General features: G+C 39.7%; 1 protein-coding gene across 2 annotated transcripts in view; it reads right to left on the reverse strand.

The window, feature by feature from the left end:
• MYPN (myopalladin) overlaps nt 1-20,052 on the reverse strand; it is a 75,165-nt gene that overhangs the window by 22,533 nt on the left and 32,580 nt on the right. For both annotated transcript variants that reach the window (XM_068982358.1, XM_068982359.1), the window contains exons 6-11: nt 18,172-18,313; nt 16,298-16,321; nt 13,306-13,422; nt 12,163-12,532; nt 1,871-2,464; nt 1,021-1,159 (exon numbers count right to left, since the gene is read on the reverse strand). In XM_068982358.1, the coding sequence (XP_068838459.1) occupies nt 1,021-1,159; nt 1,871-2,464; nt 12,163-12,532; nt 13,306-13,422; nt 16,298-16,321; nt 18,172-18,313 (1,386 nt within the window). The remainder of the gene's footprint in view (nt 1-1,020; nt 1,160-1,870; nt 2,465-12,162; nt 12,533-13,305; nt 13,423-16,297; nt 16,322-18,171; nt 18,314-20,052) is intronic.

Genomic DNA, 20,052 nt, shown 5'->3' on the forward strand with positions numbered 1-20,052 from the left:
ACACTATATACAAAAGAATCCACTCAGTAAGAATTTCCCAACATATAATACACTAGTAAAATACTGTATATCAGTGGCTCCACTGGAAGTAAGATTTAAAAACATGAAGGAAAGCAGCTTATGGTCAGGGGAGTGTGGAACCTTGTTTCCAGGGTCACTTATATCACAGACTGCACAATATTTGACGTATAGTTTTCACTCAGTTCCTACCTGAGGAAATAAACCAAGAGTTAAATTATTAAAATATATATCTGCATTTAAAAAATAACCACCGTACAGAAAGCAAAAATAAATGGCTCAGGACTTCCCTGGTGATCCATGGTTTAAACTCCGTGCTTCCACTACAGAGGGCATGGGTTTGATCCTTGATCAGGGAACTAAGATCCTGCATGCTATGTGGCGCAGATGAAAAAGAAAAACTAGCTCAAATAAAATAGTGTTTCTTTCATATAATGCTTGCATATGACTTTCCTTTTTCTCTTTCAGTGTAAACACTTACTAAAAAGCAGGGGGTTGTACAGGTTGAACCACAGGATACTGGCTAATGGCTGTTTCACACACTTTAACCTAATGTAAAGATTGAGAAGAACTGGTGAGCAATCCCCAGGCACATTACGGTTGAAGGAATCATAGGAAAGACAGCTTGGAACTCCAGAGTTCCTTCAAGTCCAGATCACCTCAAGGCTCAGATGTTGAAATGTCTCAAAGATGTGATGGTGTTTGCCAGTACTGAGCAGAGGATTGCTGGAGTGGAAGGCAGACTGTCTAGTCCCTCTCATTAGCCTACTCTATTCTAGGTAAACACATGTAAACAAGTAAACTGAAGTAGCTATCAGGCTAATCAAGAACTGTGGATCCATGTGGACAAGTTTCCTGCGCAAACCATGGTCAGTCTGTACTCTGCCTTCCAAAGTGGAAGTGTCAGTTTCATTGAGGTCCGCTTACCTAAGGACTGAATTAAGCAAACTTACATTCCTTACAATGAAATTCCAATAAGTCATCTGAACCCAACAGTCTTACCTGCTGGTTTGATCTGACATCACTGAAATTCATCTTTTTTCCCAAGTCTAGAATCACCGCATTCTTAGTTTCACGGATGTAATCATCACTCACTGGGTGGGAAGACTTTGTATTTTTCTTCATTAGTCCCTGGGATGGCCTGTAAAATTAATTCACCCCTAAGTCACTCATGAAAAGCCCTGGTCAGGATACAAAGGCCTAGGAATCAGAGTGGTTGGAATGACAACCATACACCAGGAGTCCTCAAGCACTTACGTAGGGCATCTTGTGTGCAAAAGTTGAGCACTGAGCAAAGAATCTGTGTATAGAGGTGTTTTCAGTATTTAAATTATAAAAATATATTTAAAATGCGTGCATGCTAAGTCACTTCAGGCATGTCTGATTCTTTATGACCCCATAGACTGTAGCCCACCAGGCTCTTCTGTTCATGGGATTCTCCAGGCAGGAATACTGGAGTGGGTTGCCATGCCCTCTTCCAGGGGATCTTCCTAACCCAGGGATCAAACCTGGGTCTCCTGCATTCAGGTGGATTCTTTACCATCTGAGCCACCAGGGAAAAGATAGTGATAATATAGGATAAGTGATAGTGATAACTGAGAGGCCTATCCTAGACTAAGCTATTCTTATGCAGACCCCTTCTTAAATGACATCTTTTACATCAAGAAACCTCACTGAGGGACTTCCCTGGTGGTCCACTTGTTAAGACTTACTCTTCCAATGCAGGAGGTGGGGGTTCAATCCCTGGTCAGAGAGCTAAGATCCCACATGCCTTTTGGCCAAAAACCCAAAACATCAAATAGAAGCAATGTTGTGACAAATTCAATAAAGACTCAAATCTCAAGATACTTACATGGATGGTGCGCTTTTAGGCAGCCCCATGGCATTGGTGGGTGGGATGGCAGGGAGAGAAGGCAGAACGGAGCTGAGGAAAGCCACTGGGTTCTGAATCCGGCTGGTGGGAGAGACAGGAGCTGGGGACACACAGCGGGGCTGAAACTGGTTTCCGCTGGAGATGGAAAAGGTGAGTGGCAGTTGCACTGGCTCTGTTGGACCTGGAGTGGGGAGTGGCTCGTTTTGGATGGAGCCCCCTCCTAGAGATTTGGTTTGAGCCGAGGGGTGAGTAACTAAGAGGCTTTCTTTGCTCACTGTCCTCTGCATGGCTTGAGGAGTGCTGCTCAGGGTGAACACTGGAGAGCTGGAAGGGGACACGGAGGCTGCGGTGGTACTTGTAGAGGGGAAGAAGTGCTTTGGCCGGGCCAAGCTGAATGTCTGTGATGGCGGGGCCTTTGCATGCTTGCTGGACACTGTCACTGCTGGAAGAGTAGTGGAGTTCAAAACACTCATGTTGAAAGGAAACTCCTTAGGAGATGAAGGAGATGGGTTTTGCAACTGATGCTGTTCCAGTAAAACTTGGTTGTGAAGCTGTTGTAGCTGACTGGAGTCGCTGCACACAAAACAAGAGTAGGGGAGAGAAGAGAAACTGTCACCATCGCCTCACCCGTCAGAAAGTGCCCAGCCAGGCTCTTCATCGTTCGGTTGGTCAGAAAGTTCTTTCAGAAATCAGAATGAACTTTTTGGTCAACTCAGTATCTGCTAAAAACGCACAGCCAGAGTGGCCAGCAATCAGCCAATCAGTGTCTTGTGAGTTCTCTCCTTTCCAGATCTGTTTGATTGCCAGGAAGAAGGGAAAGGCCACCACAATGCACAACTCCATGAGGCATCATTTATTGACATTTTGTCCTTTGTGTTGGGACCTTGGAGTTAGGCAACGCAGCAGCCCCATTTTAGAATGTTTATAAATTAGGTAGAAGAAATAGAAACAATGGTCCTCTTGTTGGGAGTGCTCAAAGTTCTGAGATGAGTAGATAGTATCTGGGTTAGGGGTAGGCCATAAAATTAAAAGACGCTCCTTGGAAGAAAAGTTATGACCAACCTAGGCAGCATATTAAAAAGCAGAGACATTACTTTGCCAACAAAGGTCCATCTAGTCAAAGCTATGCTTTTTCCTGTGGTCATGTATGGATGTGAGAGTTGGACTACAAAGAAAGCTGAGCACCAAAGAACTGATGCTTCTGAACTGTGATGCTGGAGAAGACTCTTGAGAGTCCCTTGGACTGCAAGGAGATCCAACCAGTCCATCCTAAAGGAAATCAATCCTGAATGTTCATTGGAGGGACTGATGCTGAAGCTGAAACTCCAATACTCTGGCCACCTGATGGGAAGAACTGACTCATTTGAAAAGACCCTGATGCTGGGAAAGATTAAAGGCAGGAGGAGGAGGGAATGACAGAGGATGAGGCTGGATGACATCACTGACCTGATGGACATGAGTTTGAGTAAATTCTGGGAGTTGGTGATGGACAGGGAGGCCTGGTGTGCTGCAGTCCATGGGGTTGCAAAGAGTCAGACACGACTGAGTGGCTGAACTGAACTGAACTAGGGCTAGGGTTAGGCTTGGGCTTCTGGACAGCAGGTGTTGAGCTACACACTGATGTTAGTTACTAACACTAAAGAGGGCTGAGTTCCCCCCAAAATGTGCTAGATTCGTCACTCTGCTTCATTTTAGAGCAAACCTTAGCAAAGCAGCTGGATATGTCTTGGTGTTTCTCATCCTCTTCTAACAACAAAGCATTATAGGTAAGGTAACCATATGTTTCGATGCATTCTAGATCATCCTCCTTTATGCCTGTTTTCCTGCCATAATTACTGCTGGTGCTCTTTCGCTCTCAAAAATGTCATGGTTTCAATGCTAGATTATCTGGTCACCATAATTATAAATGTTGCCTTAGACTTGGCTTGTGCCTAAAAAAAGGAAGATGATCAAGCTGGGAGCACTTTCTCTATTTAAAGGAATCTGACTCACAGAATCGTATGATTTGCCGTAAGTCCCGCAGTCTAATACTTTCTCTTAAAATAGTTAATCATTTTTTAATAAAGAAAATGGCAAATGTCTAAATACTATACATGCATCAAATTGTCAGGGCTGTCAAGTTTTGCTGTTTAGGAGACTCTCCTCTTGAGTAAATAACCGTAGGAGGAGCCACAAGTGAGGCCACAGTGCTTCAACCACCATGGGTTTATGGTCTCTGAAAGGATGCCTGGAACATAGAAGATTGTCTGCTGCACATGAGATCTATAAAAAATGAAAGGTTCTACATTTTCATACCATCGGGAAAGTCAGCACCAACAATACCAAGTCAGGGGCTTGTCTGGAGGCTCAGTGGTAAAGAATCCTCCTGCTGATGCAGGAGACGTGGATTCGATCTCTGATCTGGGAGGATTCCATATGCTGTGGGGCAACTAAACTCGTGGGCAGCAACTACTGAGCCTGTGCTGTGGACCCCGGGGCCACAGCTGCTGCAGCCTGTGTGTCCCAGAGCAGGTGCTCTGCAACAACAACAAAAGCCCCACCCCACCCCTCCCACAGTGAGAAGCCTGCGCAGGGCAGCTAGAGGAAAGCCTGCACGCCAGCAAAGACCCAGTACAATAAAAATGAAATAATAAGTAAAACTCTATATATTTTTAAAAAGATCGACTCAGAAGGTTCTCCAAACCTTGATTTAAAAAAATCCTTGGAGTTTAAGGCATTTTCCCTTCCCTTCGTTGACATTTCTGATACACAATATATGGAAAAGTAACTTCACAAAGTAAAGACCAATCTCTACTTTCATTAAAGTACTTTCTCCTGTCAAATGCTACATACTGTATGATCCTTTGTTAAACTATGAAAACTCTCATCTTGGATTAAACTAAGAATTTAGAAGTACTAGCCCTAGTTGGCAGAGTAAGTTTCTTCCCCTCTTTTAGAAGTAAGTATTTAAGCTGAGAGAATAAAATTAATTAAACCTTTTCATTTTATTTAGCAAACAAGAGAAGTAGAAATATCTTTCTTAGATATCCTTAGAAAAATATACACAATTAACATTATTTCTGCTGGTGTTAAACCTTCCCAATGGCATGAAAATATAAGACCTTTACAATTTTAGTGGATCTCATATTTGGCAGGTCCCATTCTGTGAATGCTATAGCATAAAGACAATATTGTGTGATTTTCAGGACAGGTGTGTATTGTATTCTTGAGTAAATTTTAATCTGATGATGATGCAGAAATATTTTCTTGTGGTTTGGAAGCAGAAAAAGTAGTATATGAAAACTAAGTGATCTTAGAAAGCTAGGGATGAAAAAAAGGGGCCAGGAAGTCACTTGATATTGATTGATTCTGATTTTCTTTTAGCTCCCATTGAATGAAAACCGAGAACTAGCTTTTAACTTTGTCCGACTTTAAATAGCATCCTGGCCCTTATAATTTAATGCAGTATATTGGAGGGTCACAAACCTTAAACATAATGATATATGAGATACAGCATCAAATTGTTTTGATTATCTAAGATTCTGGAAGAATTCTGAGAATAATGTGTCTTTTTGATTGATAGGCCTCCCCGATGGCTCAGATGATAAAGAATCTGCTGCAATGCAGGAGACCTGGGTTTGATCCCTGGGTCAGGAAGGTCCTCTGGAGAAGACAATGGCATCCCCCTCCAGTACTCTTGCCTGGAAAATCCCATGGACGGAGGAACCTGGTAGGCTGCAGTCCATGGTGTCATAAAGAGTTGGACATGACTTTTTTTCTCCAAATGTTACTAAGCTCTATCTTGTTTCAGAAGGGATTTAAAACACCTGTCTCAATTTGCTTATTCATTACAACAGGGCAAGGTGTCAGTTCTAGTAGTCAACAAACTTTTATTGAATCTTCTGTATGTTTACTTTGCTAGGTGCTATAGGATGTACAAATATGCCTCAGATAGTGTGAACTATTCAGGGCTTAAAAAAATCTTTCTATATATGCATGTAACACAAATAATGAGTGGTTATTTACAGATAACATATTTGTTGTTGTCATTCAACGTAGTTATAGAATTTACTATTTAATAATGATACACATTGCTGTGAAAGAAGAAAGGAAAAGTTAATTACAAAGTATACAAAACCCTGAACAACCTCTCTAATTCAAAATAACAGCCTATCATAAACTGCTATATGCTCAGCTGTTCACATCTTGTTGCTGTGAGGATTTCTGAAATCAGGGTTATACCCAAGCTTTCTTTCTGTAGATTATCAACTCTCTCAGGTTATCTGAAAATATCTTTTCTTTTGTCACAACTTAATTAAAGCTTAATGCTCAAGAATATGGCCTCTGCAGAAAGACTTAGATCCTACTCCTGGCTCTGCCACTGATTATGTGTGTGGTTCTGGGTGGTTTCTAGGTTTTTTTGACCCCGATTTCTTCATAAGTAAAAAAGGAGTAAATAATTTCTCTTCACATTGTTGTGAGAATTGGTAGATGAATCACTTAAATCAGTTGAGTGATCAACAAATTGTGGCTATTAAATTTTTCAGTTTCTGAACTACAGATACCAGTTTTAAGATTTGTAAGAATGAACATGGGTTTCAAAAATGTTAAGGTTGCTTCTTATTGTGGTTCTGGAATATGAAAGAATTTCTTAGGGATCTTAAGTGGTTGAGATAAAACGTCAAGGCTTCATGACAAGCACTGCAGAACAAACTTGGGCTATTGTATCAAGTACCTTTGAAAGCAGTTTTGGTGACAACAATTGGGGCGGTGTGATCTGGAGCCAGCTCTCATTGGCTCTGGAGAGAAGATTGTGCACATCTCATCCCAATTCCCAGTTCAATGATCTTTCTTTAGTAACTTGAAATCATCCCTGGTGGGAGAAAATTGGCAAGTGCTGCAAGTCAGGGCTTCCCTGCCTTTGTTGGTAATGAAAACATTTGCCAGGGCACCACTGATTAAGATAACTAATTCTGGGTAAATATGTCCCTGCAATCAGATTTAGCTGTGGTTTTGGCAGTGGTAATCATGCTGGCTGTGCAGAGAGCATAAAAGGCAAACAAACCTCACTAATTTAGGCACCACTGGCTAGAGAGTCAATTGGCCTGGGAAAGGATCCAGGCATAGTTTTTAAGTGTAGGTGAATTGTTCTTAAACTTCAGCGAGCTTCAGAATCCTCTGTTGGGCTTGTTAAATAGATAGATTTCTGGGTCCCACCCCCAGGGCTTCTGGTTCAGTAGGTCCTAGTGGAATACTAGAGCCTGTATTTCTATCAGGCCCCAAGGGGACGCCAGTGCTTTGAATAGGAGGCCTCTAGGTGGTTCTTACCTGCATCCAAGACTGAGAACCACTGCTCTAGAGAAACACTTGTCCCCAAAGCATACATTTTCCCAGTACATTCTCATTTTGTCTCTGACATTTTATCCACTTTAAATGTTTATTCTTGTTTTTCTGGCCATGGAGGAATGTGTATATGGGGCTGGGTGGGGTGACAAAGGGTTGTAAGTCAGGTTCACCAACTTTTACACTTGTAGTTTCCAACTGGCTGTACCTAAGAATAAGCTGTGGAGAGATTATGATTCAGCTGGGGTGCAAGGCATAAATATTTTTCAGAAGCTCTACATTTTATTCTAGGGTGTAGCCAGGATGAAGAATCACTTCTTTAGGTAGCTTAATATTCAAGTTGAAAATTTCAAAGTCTAAATTATCTAGGTTTTGATGATAGTGTTTAAAAATGACAGCTTCCCTTTGCAGTTTTAAGATCTATAAGAATTCTGTTTTCTATATGAATGGCAAATTGAAGAACAAGCAGAAAATGGTATCCTCAAGACTGCTGAGTCAATATGTAAAACCTAAAAGATTAACATCAATAAGGTTAAAACCAGTAAGAAAGTGTGTAAGCATGTGGATTCACAAAGGGAGTATGTGTATGAGAGAGAGAGGGAGGAAGAAAAAATGGAGGAAGGGGGGAGCATCCACGCGTATATTCTTGTCTCTAATACAAAAGTTAAGGAAGGCAAAACATATTAAAGAATTATATAGTGCTGAGGACTGGATTTTTAGAGGGCGTCACTACATAACTTAGTAGAATTTTTATATTCATTGAAAATTTCATGTGGTACCTACTGCTGGCTGGGTACTTAATTCTCCCCTTTGTGAAGGGATTTGTTTTACTCCTGGAGCCAACCTGTGCAGCTAAAGACTACACTTCCCAACTTCCTTTATTGTTAGTATGCCATGTGACTAAGTTCTGGCCAGTGAAATATAAGCAGATGATTTGGAGTGAGTCCTTAGAAGACTCCTTTAAAAGACAGTAATATCACGACTTCTACCCATTTGTTCTTTCTGATGCTTGAAATGCAGACGTGATGACTAGACCACCATCATCCATCTTGGACCATGAGGGTTCTTGGAGAAGAAGCCAGTGTTAAAATGGCAGAGCAGAAGATAAAAGACTGGCTTCTTAATGACTACAGAGCCCTGATAACAGCCCCAGCAGCCCCTCTAATTCCTTTATTTCATAGAAAAATAAACCCTCATGTATTTAACTCACTGTTACTTTGGACTTTCTGCAACTTGAAGGTAAATCTAATAGTAAGAGGAGGCTCTACAAAATGGCAAATGGATTGTCTGGGGTTACCTGTACCCACAACTTGTTTCTCTGAGAATTGCCTTCACACACAGTTGTGATTTGATCCATTTGACTCTTCTTCCCTGTAAACCTAAATCCTCTGCACCTGGCAAGGATGGGCTAATTGGTATTTGGAATGGAGCTGCTGAGAACGATGTAGTCAGCATTGAAAAGAAAGTGAAAGTAAAAGTCCCTCAGTGGTGTCTGACTCTTTGAGACCCCATGGACTAGAGAGTCCATGGAATTCTCCAGGCCAGAATACTGGAGTGGATAGCCTTTTCGTTCTCCAGGGGATCTTCCCAACGTCCCAGGATTGAACCCAGATCTCCTGCAGTGCAAGCAGATTCTTTACCAGCTGAGCCACAAGGGAAGCCTAGTTAACAGTGGAACTTGACACAAATCGTGAAAGGACATGTCATTATGGGCCAGATATGAGTTGATGAGGCTTCCAAGAGAGAAGAGTGGAGAGGATATGCAAAGAGGAAGCAAGGGGGTGCTCCACGGAGCATGAACAGCAGATAGAAGCCAGACTGACCATGTATGTGATCCTAGCTCCTAATAAGACAGTCAGTTCCTAGGCAGGTTGATAAGAAGTCCGGGGTCCCTGAGGAGGAGAGAGAGGGATCTGGGGCTCTTGAGGAGGAGATAAAGGTCTGGAATTCTCAAGGAGGAAAAAAGGACAAATGTCTTTTTTTTTTCTCTACATTCCTTAGTTTTAGTCTCATAAAATATTTGTTTCTTTAAGCCCAGAACTGATGATTACACAACAAAGGACTCAGTTCAAACTCTGTACTAAGAATTACATAACAACAATGTATCCTGTTTGAGGACAGTTTCTCCTTGAAAACCTTCTGACTAATCCTGTTATTTTAGAATGTTTATTATGGGAGTGGGTCTGGTAAGATCTTTCTATTGTTAGTTCTACTCCTGTCATCTTAAAAAGTAAATTGTTGGAGTGGGCCTAGTAAGATCTTTACAACTTTGAGACATTCTTTTGATTTACTATAATAACCAATTGAAAAAGTACATAACTCCTTTGCTAACACTAGCGAGGGGGGCACGCTCCGTCTCCCTTCTGATGTCTATGTCAGAAGCTTTCTCTGTCCCTTTTTCACTTTAATAAAACGCTGCTACACGAAAGCTCTTGAGTGATCAAGCCTGGTCCCTGGTCCCAAAGCTAAATCTTCTTCGGAGATCACGAATCCGACATTGTTCACCGTAAGCTATCACTAGCTCCCTACTCTCCTTCTCTGTGCAGGGCCTGGCTGTGTTCTGTTTCCCATTCCTGCTTATATCCCTACAATAACCTCTTCCCTTCTTTTTACTTCAAGTAATTCCTGTTTCCTGTGACTGGCAGAACTTTGAGGGGACAGAAGTTTAATTTATATGCAGAGTACATCGTGAGAAACACTGGGCTGGATGAAGCACAAGCTGGAATCGAGATTACAGGGAGAAATATCAATAACCTCAGATATGCAGATGACACCACCCTTATGGCAGAAAGTGAAGAACCACTAAAGAACGTCTTGATGAAAGTGAGAGTACAAAAAGTTGGCTTAAAGCTCAACATTCAGAATACTAAGATCATGGCATCCAGTCCCATCAATTCATGCCAAATAGATGGGGAAACAGTGGAAACAGTGACAGACTATTTTGGGGGGCCCCCAAATCACTGCAGATGGTGACTGCAGCCATAAAATTAAAAGACATTTGCTCCTTTGAAGAAAAGCTATGACCAACCTAGACAACCTATTAAAAAGCAGAGACGTTACTTTGCCAACAAATGTCCGTCTAGTCAAAACTATGGTTTCTCCAGTAGTCACGTATGGATGTGAGAGTTGGACTATAAAGAAAGCTGAGAGCTGAAGAATTGATGTTTTTGAACTGTGGTGTTGGAGAAGACTCTTGAGAGTCCCTTGGACTGCAAGGAGATCCAACCAGTCCATCCTAAAGGAAATCAATCCTGAATGTTCATTGGAGGGACTGATGCTGAAGCTGAAACTCCAATACTTTGGCCACCTGATGGGAAGAACTGACTCATTTGAAAAGACCCTGATGCTGGGAAAGATTGAAGGTGGGAGAAGGGGACAACAGAGGATAAGATGGTTGGATGGCATCACTGACTCAATGGACATGAGTTTGAGTAAATACTGGGAGTTGGTGATGGACAGGGAGGCCTGGTGTGCTACAGTCCATGGGGTCACAAAGAGTCAGACAAGACTGAGTGACTGAACTGAGGTATTTCTGGGTGCGACTTGTACGTTTCGTAACATTTAATTTTATGCCCAGAACTTGTGTGGTAGGGAGAAAAATATAAAACTAAGCAACATGAACTGCTGCCAGTGAGTACCTTGTGATCAGCACCAAGGAACACATGATGGGAGTCCTATTACTATAAATTTCATTGTTGATATTTAAAGGTCTATGTAGTTATCAATGTAATTTTTATCACTTTGATGTGTGGATCAAACAGAACATAATAGTACTATCATGTTCAATGTTTGCTTTACTATGGATGCACGTTATATATTGCAACAGGACGCTGATGGAAGCTCTGAAGAGGGTTTGGGCCACAAGTGCATCAAATTCAGAGGTGACTGAATTTTTATGACTTCTTTCATCCCATTACATTTATATGACGCCTACTGTGGTTACCACAGCATATCTAGCCATATCAAGGGACTATCTAAAAAACAGTTGATATCTTTTCTATAATGAGTATAAAAACTTAAGCTGAAGTAGAAATGGGAAATAGAGAGATGAAATTATAGGCTGTAAAGATTATTAGACCTAAGAAAGGGCTTTGTAAGAATGGTATAGAGGTGGGAGGAATGTTCAAGTGGGGCGGCACCTAGGATCTGTGTATACCTATGGCTGATTCATGTTGATGTACGGCAGACACCAATACAAAAATTATAAAGCAATTATCCTTCAATTAAAAATAAATTAATTGAAAAACAGACCAGTAGACACAGAGATATTTATAAGAGCCCAGAAGTGGCAAATTTGGGTTTTAAAATCCAGGCAGTTTTAGCACAGGGAACTATATTCAATATTTTGTAATAACCTACAAGAAAAAAGAATCTGAAAAGGAATACATATGTATAACTAAATCACTTTGCTGTACATCAGAAACTAGCACAACATTGTAAATCAACTATATCTGAATTTTTTTTAAAAAGGAAAAAATTCAGATGCAAAAAATAATGAAGGAAGTGGAGGGACTTCCCTGACAGTACAGAGGTTAAGACTATGCTTCCACTTTAGGGGACACAGTTGGATCTTTGGTTGGGGAATTAAGATTGTGCAAGCTGCTCAGTGTAGCCAAAAGGTAAAATGGCTCAAGAAGCTGAGTCAAAAAAGCTTTATTAAAACAGAAAAGTGCAGAAGTGCTTCACCTGAAAAAACTCAAAAAAATCTAGTATAGGACAAATATCTTTTTGAGCCAGTTTAGATGTAACATTTCTTGGAAGTAGAATATGAATAGTAAGGATGATAGTAATAGCACATTTACACTGATGTAAGGATATATGATCTGCAAAGCATTTAATGTGTGTTTTCTCATTTCATAATTCTCCTTTTCAGCTTCATCATTTTTAAGAAGGGCAGACTCAGAGAAGGTCACAGGCACTCTTGGTTATCCATTCTAATTTTTACTTACAGTTTGGGCTTGGCCAGAACTGGAGGGGGCTCTTTGACGGGTGAGGAAGGCTCAGAGATTTTTGCTGACTGTCCATTGAATCTCTCCTGGAAGGAATCTGGCCTGGTCTGGTGGGTGGTCACCATGCCACCCTCGGAGGATTCTTCGCTTCCTTTGTCATCTTCAGGCAGGTTGAAGTGCACACGGAGCCCAATCCTTGAGCTGGACCGGGGCTCATTGTGGTTCACCAGGACCCCTTCCAGTTTGGGTTTAGGGGGTTGTTCCACAGGAGGCTCTGGGTTGGGTGGGGATGTCTGTTGCTCAATAAGAGCCAGGTTGGTGGTGGAGTTGGCTGAGTGAAGAGACCCATTGTTTCTGAGATCTTCATTTCCTGAAAGGATGATAACAGGACCTGAGCCATTAGCCTTACTCAACAAGACTGAGAAAGGACTGTAAACCTGAGTTGGGGCAGGAATCCAACTTAGGTGAATGTGCTAATGAGAGATGCTTGTCAAAAACAGAAAACACAATCTGAGGCATTAAAGAATGGTAAGGATACGGGGGGAAAAACTCAAAAAAATCTAAGTAGCATTTTGGAAAGAATTTTAGAAGTCTATGTAAGACCAAGGAGATGTTTTCTTAGGGAATATAATAAATAACAGCAGGATAACTGAGATGGTGGAGATAAATACGATAAGAAATTAGAAATTGAATTCTGTTCAGGAACACTTTCCTCAATAATTCAAAAACATTTTAGGAGAGCCACACTAGCTTCATATAAAAAGCAGTAAGAAAGGGTAAAGTATACTCTTCATACTCATATTCAAAATCGTAGTCTAAATCAATGGTCCCCAACCTGTTTGGCACCAGGGACTGGTTTTGTGGAAGACAATTTTTCCATGGACTGGGGTTGGGAAGGTTGGTTTCAGGATGATTCATTCAAGTGCATTACATTTATTATGCTGCTGCTGATCTGACAGGAAGTGGAACTCAAACAGTAAAGTGAGATGGGGACCAGCTGTAAATACAGCGGAAGCTTCACTTGCTCACCTGCCACTCACCTCCTGCTGTGTGGCCTAGTTCCTAACAGGCCATGGACTGGTACTGATTTGGGGGTTAGGGAATCCCTGGTCTAGACGGTTACGGCATTGAAAGGATCCTTACCTCTCACATCTAGCTGTGCAATGCTTGACACTGTGCCATACTTATTGCTTGCAGTACATGTGAAGCACCCAGAGTCTTCTGCAAATACCTCAGCAATGACCAAAGTACAGATCTCCTCTAAAGCCGATAAAGCAGAGATGGTTACTGACTTTTATGGAAATGGAATTACGGAATTTTCTGATATTAGATAGTGATTCTATAAAAGTCAATAGAAGAAGATGATTATATCGTTTGAAAATAATTAGTCCAATTATTTGATTGAATTGACTGGTTAGCAGACCAAATGAGCCAAAGGATGTAAAATGAATAACTCCATGCAGACACTCAGCAAGAGAATTTAATAATAATACAGATTATGGATTCATAAATATTATGTTTTTATGTCATCAGTCCAGAAAACAAAAGTAGAACCAAGAAACAATAAGCTTAAAATCACAAAAACAAAGGATTTAAAGCAAAAGGAGGCTATGGCTGATTCATGCTGATGTATAGCAGAAACCAACACAATATTGTAAAGCAATTATCCTTCAATTAAAATTAGATAATTTTTTTTAAAAGCGAAAGGAGTTCTGTGTGAACTGAAAGGATTGAAAAAAAACGATTTTTAAACCCAGATCTCACTATTTCCATGGAGAACTATTTTCTTCTTTTTTTGTGACCTATTCTGTGGGGAACTTTTGTCATGAGGTAATTTTAAATGAAGGCCATAATTTAAAACTGGACAGTAAATATTTTGCTTAGCTACTAGTAATTAGTCAGTAGAGCAACTTAGAATTCTAGGTGAAAGAAAAGTGAAATGCACCTTTTCTTTTGTGATACTATGATAATTCTTTTAAGATTACTCCAATACAGAGCATGAACCCCCTTTCAGTAACTGCTGAAATGATTCCCAGATAGAATCATATGATTACAGACTTAAATTATTATAGTTAGGTGTTCCTTGGCAACTAATGAAGTGAGATATAAGATGGTAACATAAACCTCCAGTTATCACTCAGTAGAACTGACATTAAAAACAAAATTAACAAAAGCAAAGTTGTATTAGAAACTTGGCATCTCAGTGTTTCGTGATAACTGGATCGAATTAGCTGGACAACTTCTAGGAGAACCAGACAGGAGGCCATGGCAGACAGTGTTGAGCACCTGCTCAGTTAACTCTTCCTCTTCCTTACTCTTTATGAATAGAATCCTGGCTTTGTCTACCCTCACTGAAGTGACCATAGGCTTCAAGGCAGACTGGCGTCTCAGCCTTGATTGGTGAATCGTGATTGGTCATGCTAACCAGTCATGCTAACTCTGTTCTTGCTTAGGTGGTGGCATGTGACACACAATTTTGATCAATAAGATATTAGGGGAAGTCTCCTGGGGAGTTTCTGGGAAAGTTTTCTTTGCTCTTTAAAAGGAATAACAGAGAGCATTATTCCCTATTTTTGCCTCTGGACATTGTCCTCTGCATGTAATACCCAGAACTGTGGCTGCTGTTTTGGGTATATTAGTAGAACCAGCTTAAGAGGATACTCTGAAAGTGACAGAATGAGGGGAGGAAAAAAGCTTGGTCCTCGATGATCTGAGATGCAAAATTAAGCAGTCTCAAGACTGCCATTTCTTAGGGCATTTTGCAATGTGACAAGATAGGTTTTTCTTGTTGCTTAAGCCACGTTTGGTTAGGTTTTCTTTGCTTGCTGCCCAAAGAATCTTAAATGATGGAGAGGCGAAGTTTGGTTTTTGGTACCTCTCTGTCCTTTTTCTGAGGCTTATGCTTCCTTCTCTCTGTTCCCCTTCCCAAACATTTGCTCTCTCAGCTTTCAGGAACCTGCATTCAGAAAATGATCTGATAAATTTATTCAGACTACACTATACCTGCCTGATAAAATATTCTGTCTCCAAAGGTAATTTGTATTATACAAGGTGGAAGGAAGAACTCTCTGGACATGAAATTTTAGATTGTGGAGCTTGAGCTTAGTTTTGGGCATGGACCTCTTTAGGGTAACTCTGAAATTATTTTGTGTATGAGACTACCTAGTGAAAAAGCTTGTTCTGGTTGAAAGTATCAAAAGACTGAAATATTTTCAAGGGGAAAAGTTCTTCTCCACTGCAAACAATGCTTAGCGTAAGACCACTGTGGTCTTTACTGTATCCCCAAGGGCCTACTTACTGCATAATCCAAGGTTATGCAACATGGATTATTGTTGTTCAGTTGCTAAGTCATGTCTGACTCTTTGCGACCCCGTGGACTGCAGCATACCAGGCTCCCCTGTCCTTCACTGTCTCCTGGAGTTTGCTCAGATTCATGTCCGTTGAGTTGGTGATTCTATCTAACCATCTCATGCTCTGCCACCCCCTTCTGTTCAGTGTCTGTATTAGGAACGCTTTCCCATTCAGTTTTTGGGAGAAAGAATTATAATAATGAAATTCCAAGCCGTGATTCTTACCCATGGACACAAATACAATCTTATTTTTCAGGGTGATCACAGAGAGGACATTCAGATGTTTACGCTGTGGTTTGTGAATGACTTGTATTTTCTAGAGGTAAGAGCTTCTGTGTCATCTTAATATCCTCCCAACCTAATCTAATAACACCACTAACATTGTATTGATTCTGAGTTGATTCTGTGAATTTCAAAATCTGATGCATCACTTTTGAGTAACATAGGCTGTAGAACTGGAATTGATCTAGCATCATGGAAATTGCTCAGCCCAGGTGAAGGAAATCATAAGTAGGAAAATATTCCTAAGAATATTCCTAAGAGGGAAAATATTCCTAAGAAACATTCCTCAACAACCCAGAACTAACTGTATTCACAATAGGTATTGAATATATATTTCAGATTTGTACATGCTCCTCGTTTCCTTCTCCTTCAGTAATAGCTAGAGTCGGCTTCAATCTTCTTTCTAAAACTTTTTTTTCTTGACATCAGTATAACTGCAATATGCTTTATTACATATTTCAAATCACTGATCACATGAAAATGAAAGTTAAAATGATCTTTACCTGGCTCTGCCATGGATCGAGGTTCTAAAAGGAAACAAAATTAAAAGATTCTGAGCATTCATTTTACTGAGAGGTGATATTTTCATCAGAAGCTTCCCACTGAATTTCACAATTTTTTTCTGCATACTCATGAGCAATTTGACTAAGCTAATCTGTAAATGTTAAGTAAAATGACCTAAGTACCAATGACCTTAATGGGGGCAGGATATTTATCATAGAAGAACAGCAAGAGAGAACTGCTGTTACTTAAATGATGTGGCTGCATCTTGGGACATACCTGGGTTCCACTTGAGACATGCAAACCTTAGGTTGGGAAAACTTCCTGAATTAGCTGGTATTCAGGTTGATTTATTTTTATTGTTTTCATTCAGCCTGACCTGAAAAATTTTGTGAAGACTGAGAGATCATTCTTGGCTTTGGGCTATCACATCTTGATATAATGTAGAATATACCTCCTGCCCTAAGGTTTCTAATATTAAGAGCCTCAGGATAGATGACAGTTTCCTCAAGAGCAGTTTTTATTTTAAAATTCTTTGGCATTTCTGAAAGTGCCTGATTGGTACTTAAAACAGGTGCTCAACTAATGTTTATGGAATTGCAGTCACGCAGAACAGTTTTTAACACTGATAAAACTAGTGAGGGTTTTTCTTTTTTTCTCAGCTTAAATGGTATTCAGAATATTCTTGTTGCTGCTGCTGCTGCTGTTTAACCTGATAGTAATTTGATTCATATATCTAATCTATTTTGTGATAGACAGGAAAAAAATGAACAAATTTCAGCATATTTATGACTGAAATGTGTCAAGCTGAAAGCACTGCATGACAAGAAAAGAAGAATTAACCACTTGGATACACACACACGCACACACACACATATGTTTATTACAATAAAAAATAAAACCCAAATAAATAACGAACAAATGATATGAATAGGTATTTAAAAAAATAAATTTAAAGACCTAATAAATATGAAAAAGAAGTTCTGTCCCACATCTAATTAGTGAAGTGCAGATTAAAACAGGTGTTCTCATTTTGGACCTATAAAATTAGTGAAGATTAAAAAATATTTAATGTCCATTGTTAGTGAAGGTATTAAGACAAAGGGATTTCCCATGTATTTCTGGTTGTAGTAGAATGTAACTGGAACAGCATGTGTCCCAGTTCGGCTGGGACAGATATCTGATTTATTCCTGCAATCTCTGAATAATGATTAAGAGTATCTTCTTTTACTCTCCAAAATTGGGTGATCAATTATATGATCATTGTAAATTCAGTTCAACCTTTTTGGAGGGCACTATGGCAATTTATATTAAAAGCTTAAAAATTGTCAACTTACAATAACAATTCTGCTCAAATTTATTCATAGATATTCTCTGTTAACATGCTTTGAGATATAGTTTATAATAGTAAAAATTTTTGGACATTCTACATTTTCAACAATAGGTGATTAAGTAAATATGAAATTGAATTGATTTATTTTTAAAGGTAAAAAAGATCTGTATTAATATGGAAAGATATTCATGAAATGTTGAGTGAAAAATCAATTTACAAAAAATCATTTATTTTTACTTAAAAAACATGCATGTTCAAGAGGGAGGGGACATATATCTGGACTTATGTCTGGTTCATGTTGATGTTTGACAGAAAAGAACACAATTCTGTAAGCAATTTTTCTTCAATTAAAAAAAAATACATGGAAAAAGTTTTGGAGAATGTACACCAAAATATTAACAGGGCTTTGTTTGATGGATTATGATTATAAGTGATTTTTATTTTATTTTTATTACATTTTAATTCACTGTTAAGTTATAAAAATAATGTAAACAATAAATTTCTAAAAATTATTTAAAAAATAATTTAAAAGCATTGACTTACTTTTCTGTAAAATTCTAAAATCTGGAGAATCTTCTATCAAGGTCCCTTCTCTATACCACTCAACTTTAGGAGATGGGGCTCCTTTTACTCTGCATTCAAAGACAACTAGCTGACCCTCAGAGGCTGATAAATTTTGTAACATCTGTAATGAGAAGAATATTGTTAGAACCAAAAAGTATCTATTTTTGGAATCTACTTCCAACCTAGATGGCATATTAAAAAGCAGAGACATTACTTTGCCAACAAAGGTCCGTCTAGTCAAGGCTATGGTTTTTCCAGTGGTCATGTATGGATGTGAGAGTTGGGACTGTGAATAAAGCTGAGTGCCGAAGAATTGATACTTTTGAACTGTGGTGTTGGAGAAGATTCCTGAGAGTCCCTTGGACTGCAAGGAGATCCAACCAGTCCATTCTAAAGGAGATCAGTCCTGGGTGTTCTTTGGAAGGAATGATGCTACAGCTGAAACTCCAGTACTTTGGCCACCTCATGCGAAGAGTTGACTCATTGGAAAAGACTCTGATGCTGGGAGGGATTGGGGGCAGGAGGAGAAGGGGACGACAGAGGATGAGATGGCTGGATGGCATCACCAACTCGATGGACGTGTTTGAGTGAATTCCAGGAGTTGGTGATGGATAGGGAGGCCTGGCGTGCTGCAATTCATGGGTTCACAAAGAGTTGGACACGACTGAGCGACTGAACTGAACTGAACTTCCAGTGCTGAGTTTTCCAAAAAGGCACTATTGCTTCTGTGTTTGGGTTTTCTCCAAATCTTGTACATTTCCAGCAGCTTCAATTCGGTGGATATACATCAAATCTATTTTTAAAGACATACTCATCTGTGCCCATAGGATACGTTTTCCTCACTGTCTTCTTCCTTCTCTGTTGTAGAGCCAGACAAATACTAGGCAAAATGTTCTGAGGGTTTGCAAAAATACTAATTCTCAGTAAAGTCATTCTGCTTCCTTTGAGAAAATGCCCAAGTAGAGTTTGGTTTTCAGAAATCATAACAATTTAAAAAATTGCATAAACTTATATTGAGTATAAACTAGGTGTATTCGTTATGAAAGTAATGTATTTTAGGGGGCTTCCCTGGTGACTCAGTGGTAAAAGAATCTGCCTGGCAGTGCAGAAGGCCTGGGTTTCAATTCCCGGTCTGGGACGATCCCACATGCTGCAGAGCAACTATGCCCGAGCGCCACAACTATTGAGCCTGTTCTCTACAGCCCGGGAGCCACGACTATTGAGCCTACATGCTGCAACTACTGGAGCCCCAGTGTTCTAGAGTCTATGCTCCGAAACAGGAGAAGCCACTACAATAAGAAGCCCCTGCGCCACAGCTAGAGAGTAGCCCTCACTTGCCATAATTGGAGAAAAGCCTGAACAGCAATAAAGACGCAGGGCAGCCAAAAAATAAATAAATAAAAACTTTTTTAAAAAGAAAGTAATGTATTTTTCCACCTAAGAATGTTCCATGAGGTGGGAAATCTATTTTCTTGGCTTGCTTGTCAACTTTCTGTAGTCCTGGAAATTGATGTTTGTTCCGCTATTTTGTTTTCTGTATGTGTTCTTTACAGTATAGCCTCAGAGTCTGTTGAGGCGTATATAGAATGGCAATCTCTATATAATCATAATTGCCTGTGAAGTTTTGGGTCATGGTAAAATATGTCATAATTTTGTGAAGGCATCATTAAATGCTCTTCCAAACTTCCACCAAAAAAAAAGTTTACAAAAATCACTTTCAACTGTAAAATATCAGTTTGTTCTGTAATAGACTCTATGGGAGAATAGAACTCACATTTTCCTTTCATAACTTGTCTTTCACTCATCGTGATTTGTGAGCTTAAAGTCGCACATTCATTTGTGTTATTGGTACTTCATTTG

Source organism: Capricornis sumatraensis, chromosome 10 (assembly GCF_032405125.1).
Source record: "Capricornis sumatraensis isolate serow.1 chromosome 10, serow.2, whole genome shotgun sequence".
NCBI lineage: Eukaryota > Metazoa > Chordata > Mammalia > Artiodactyla > Bovidae > Capricornis > Capricornis sumatraensis.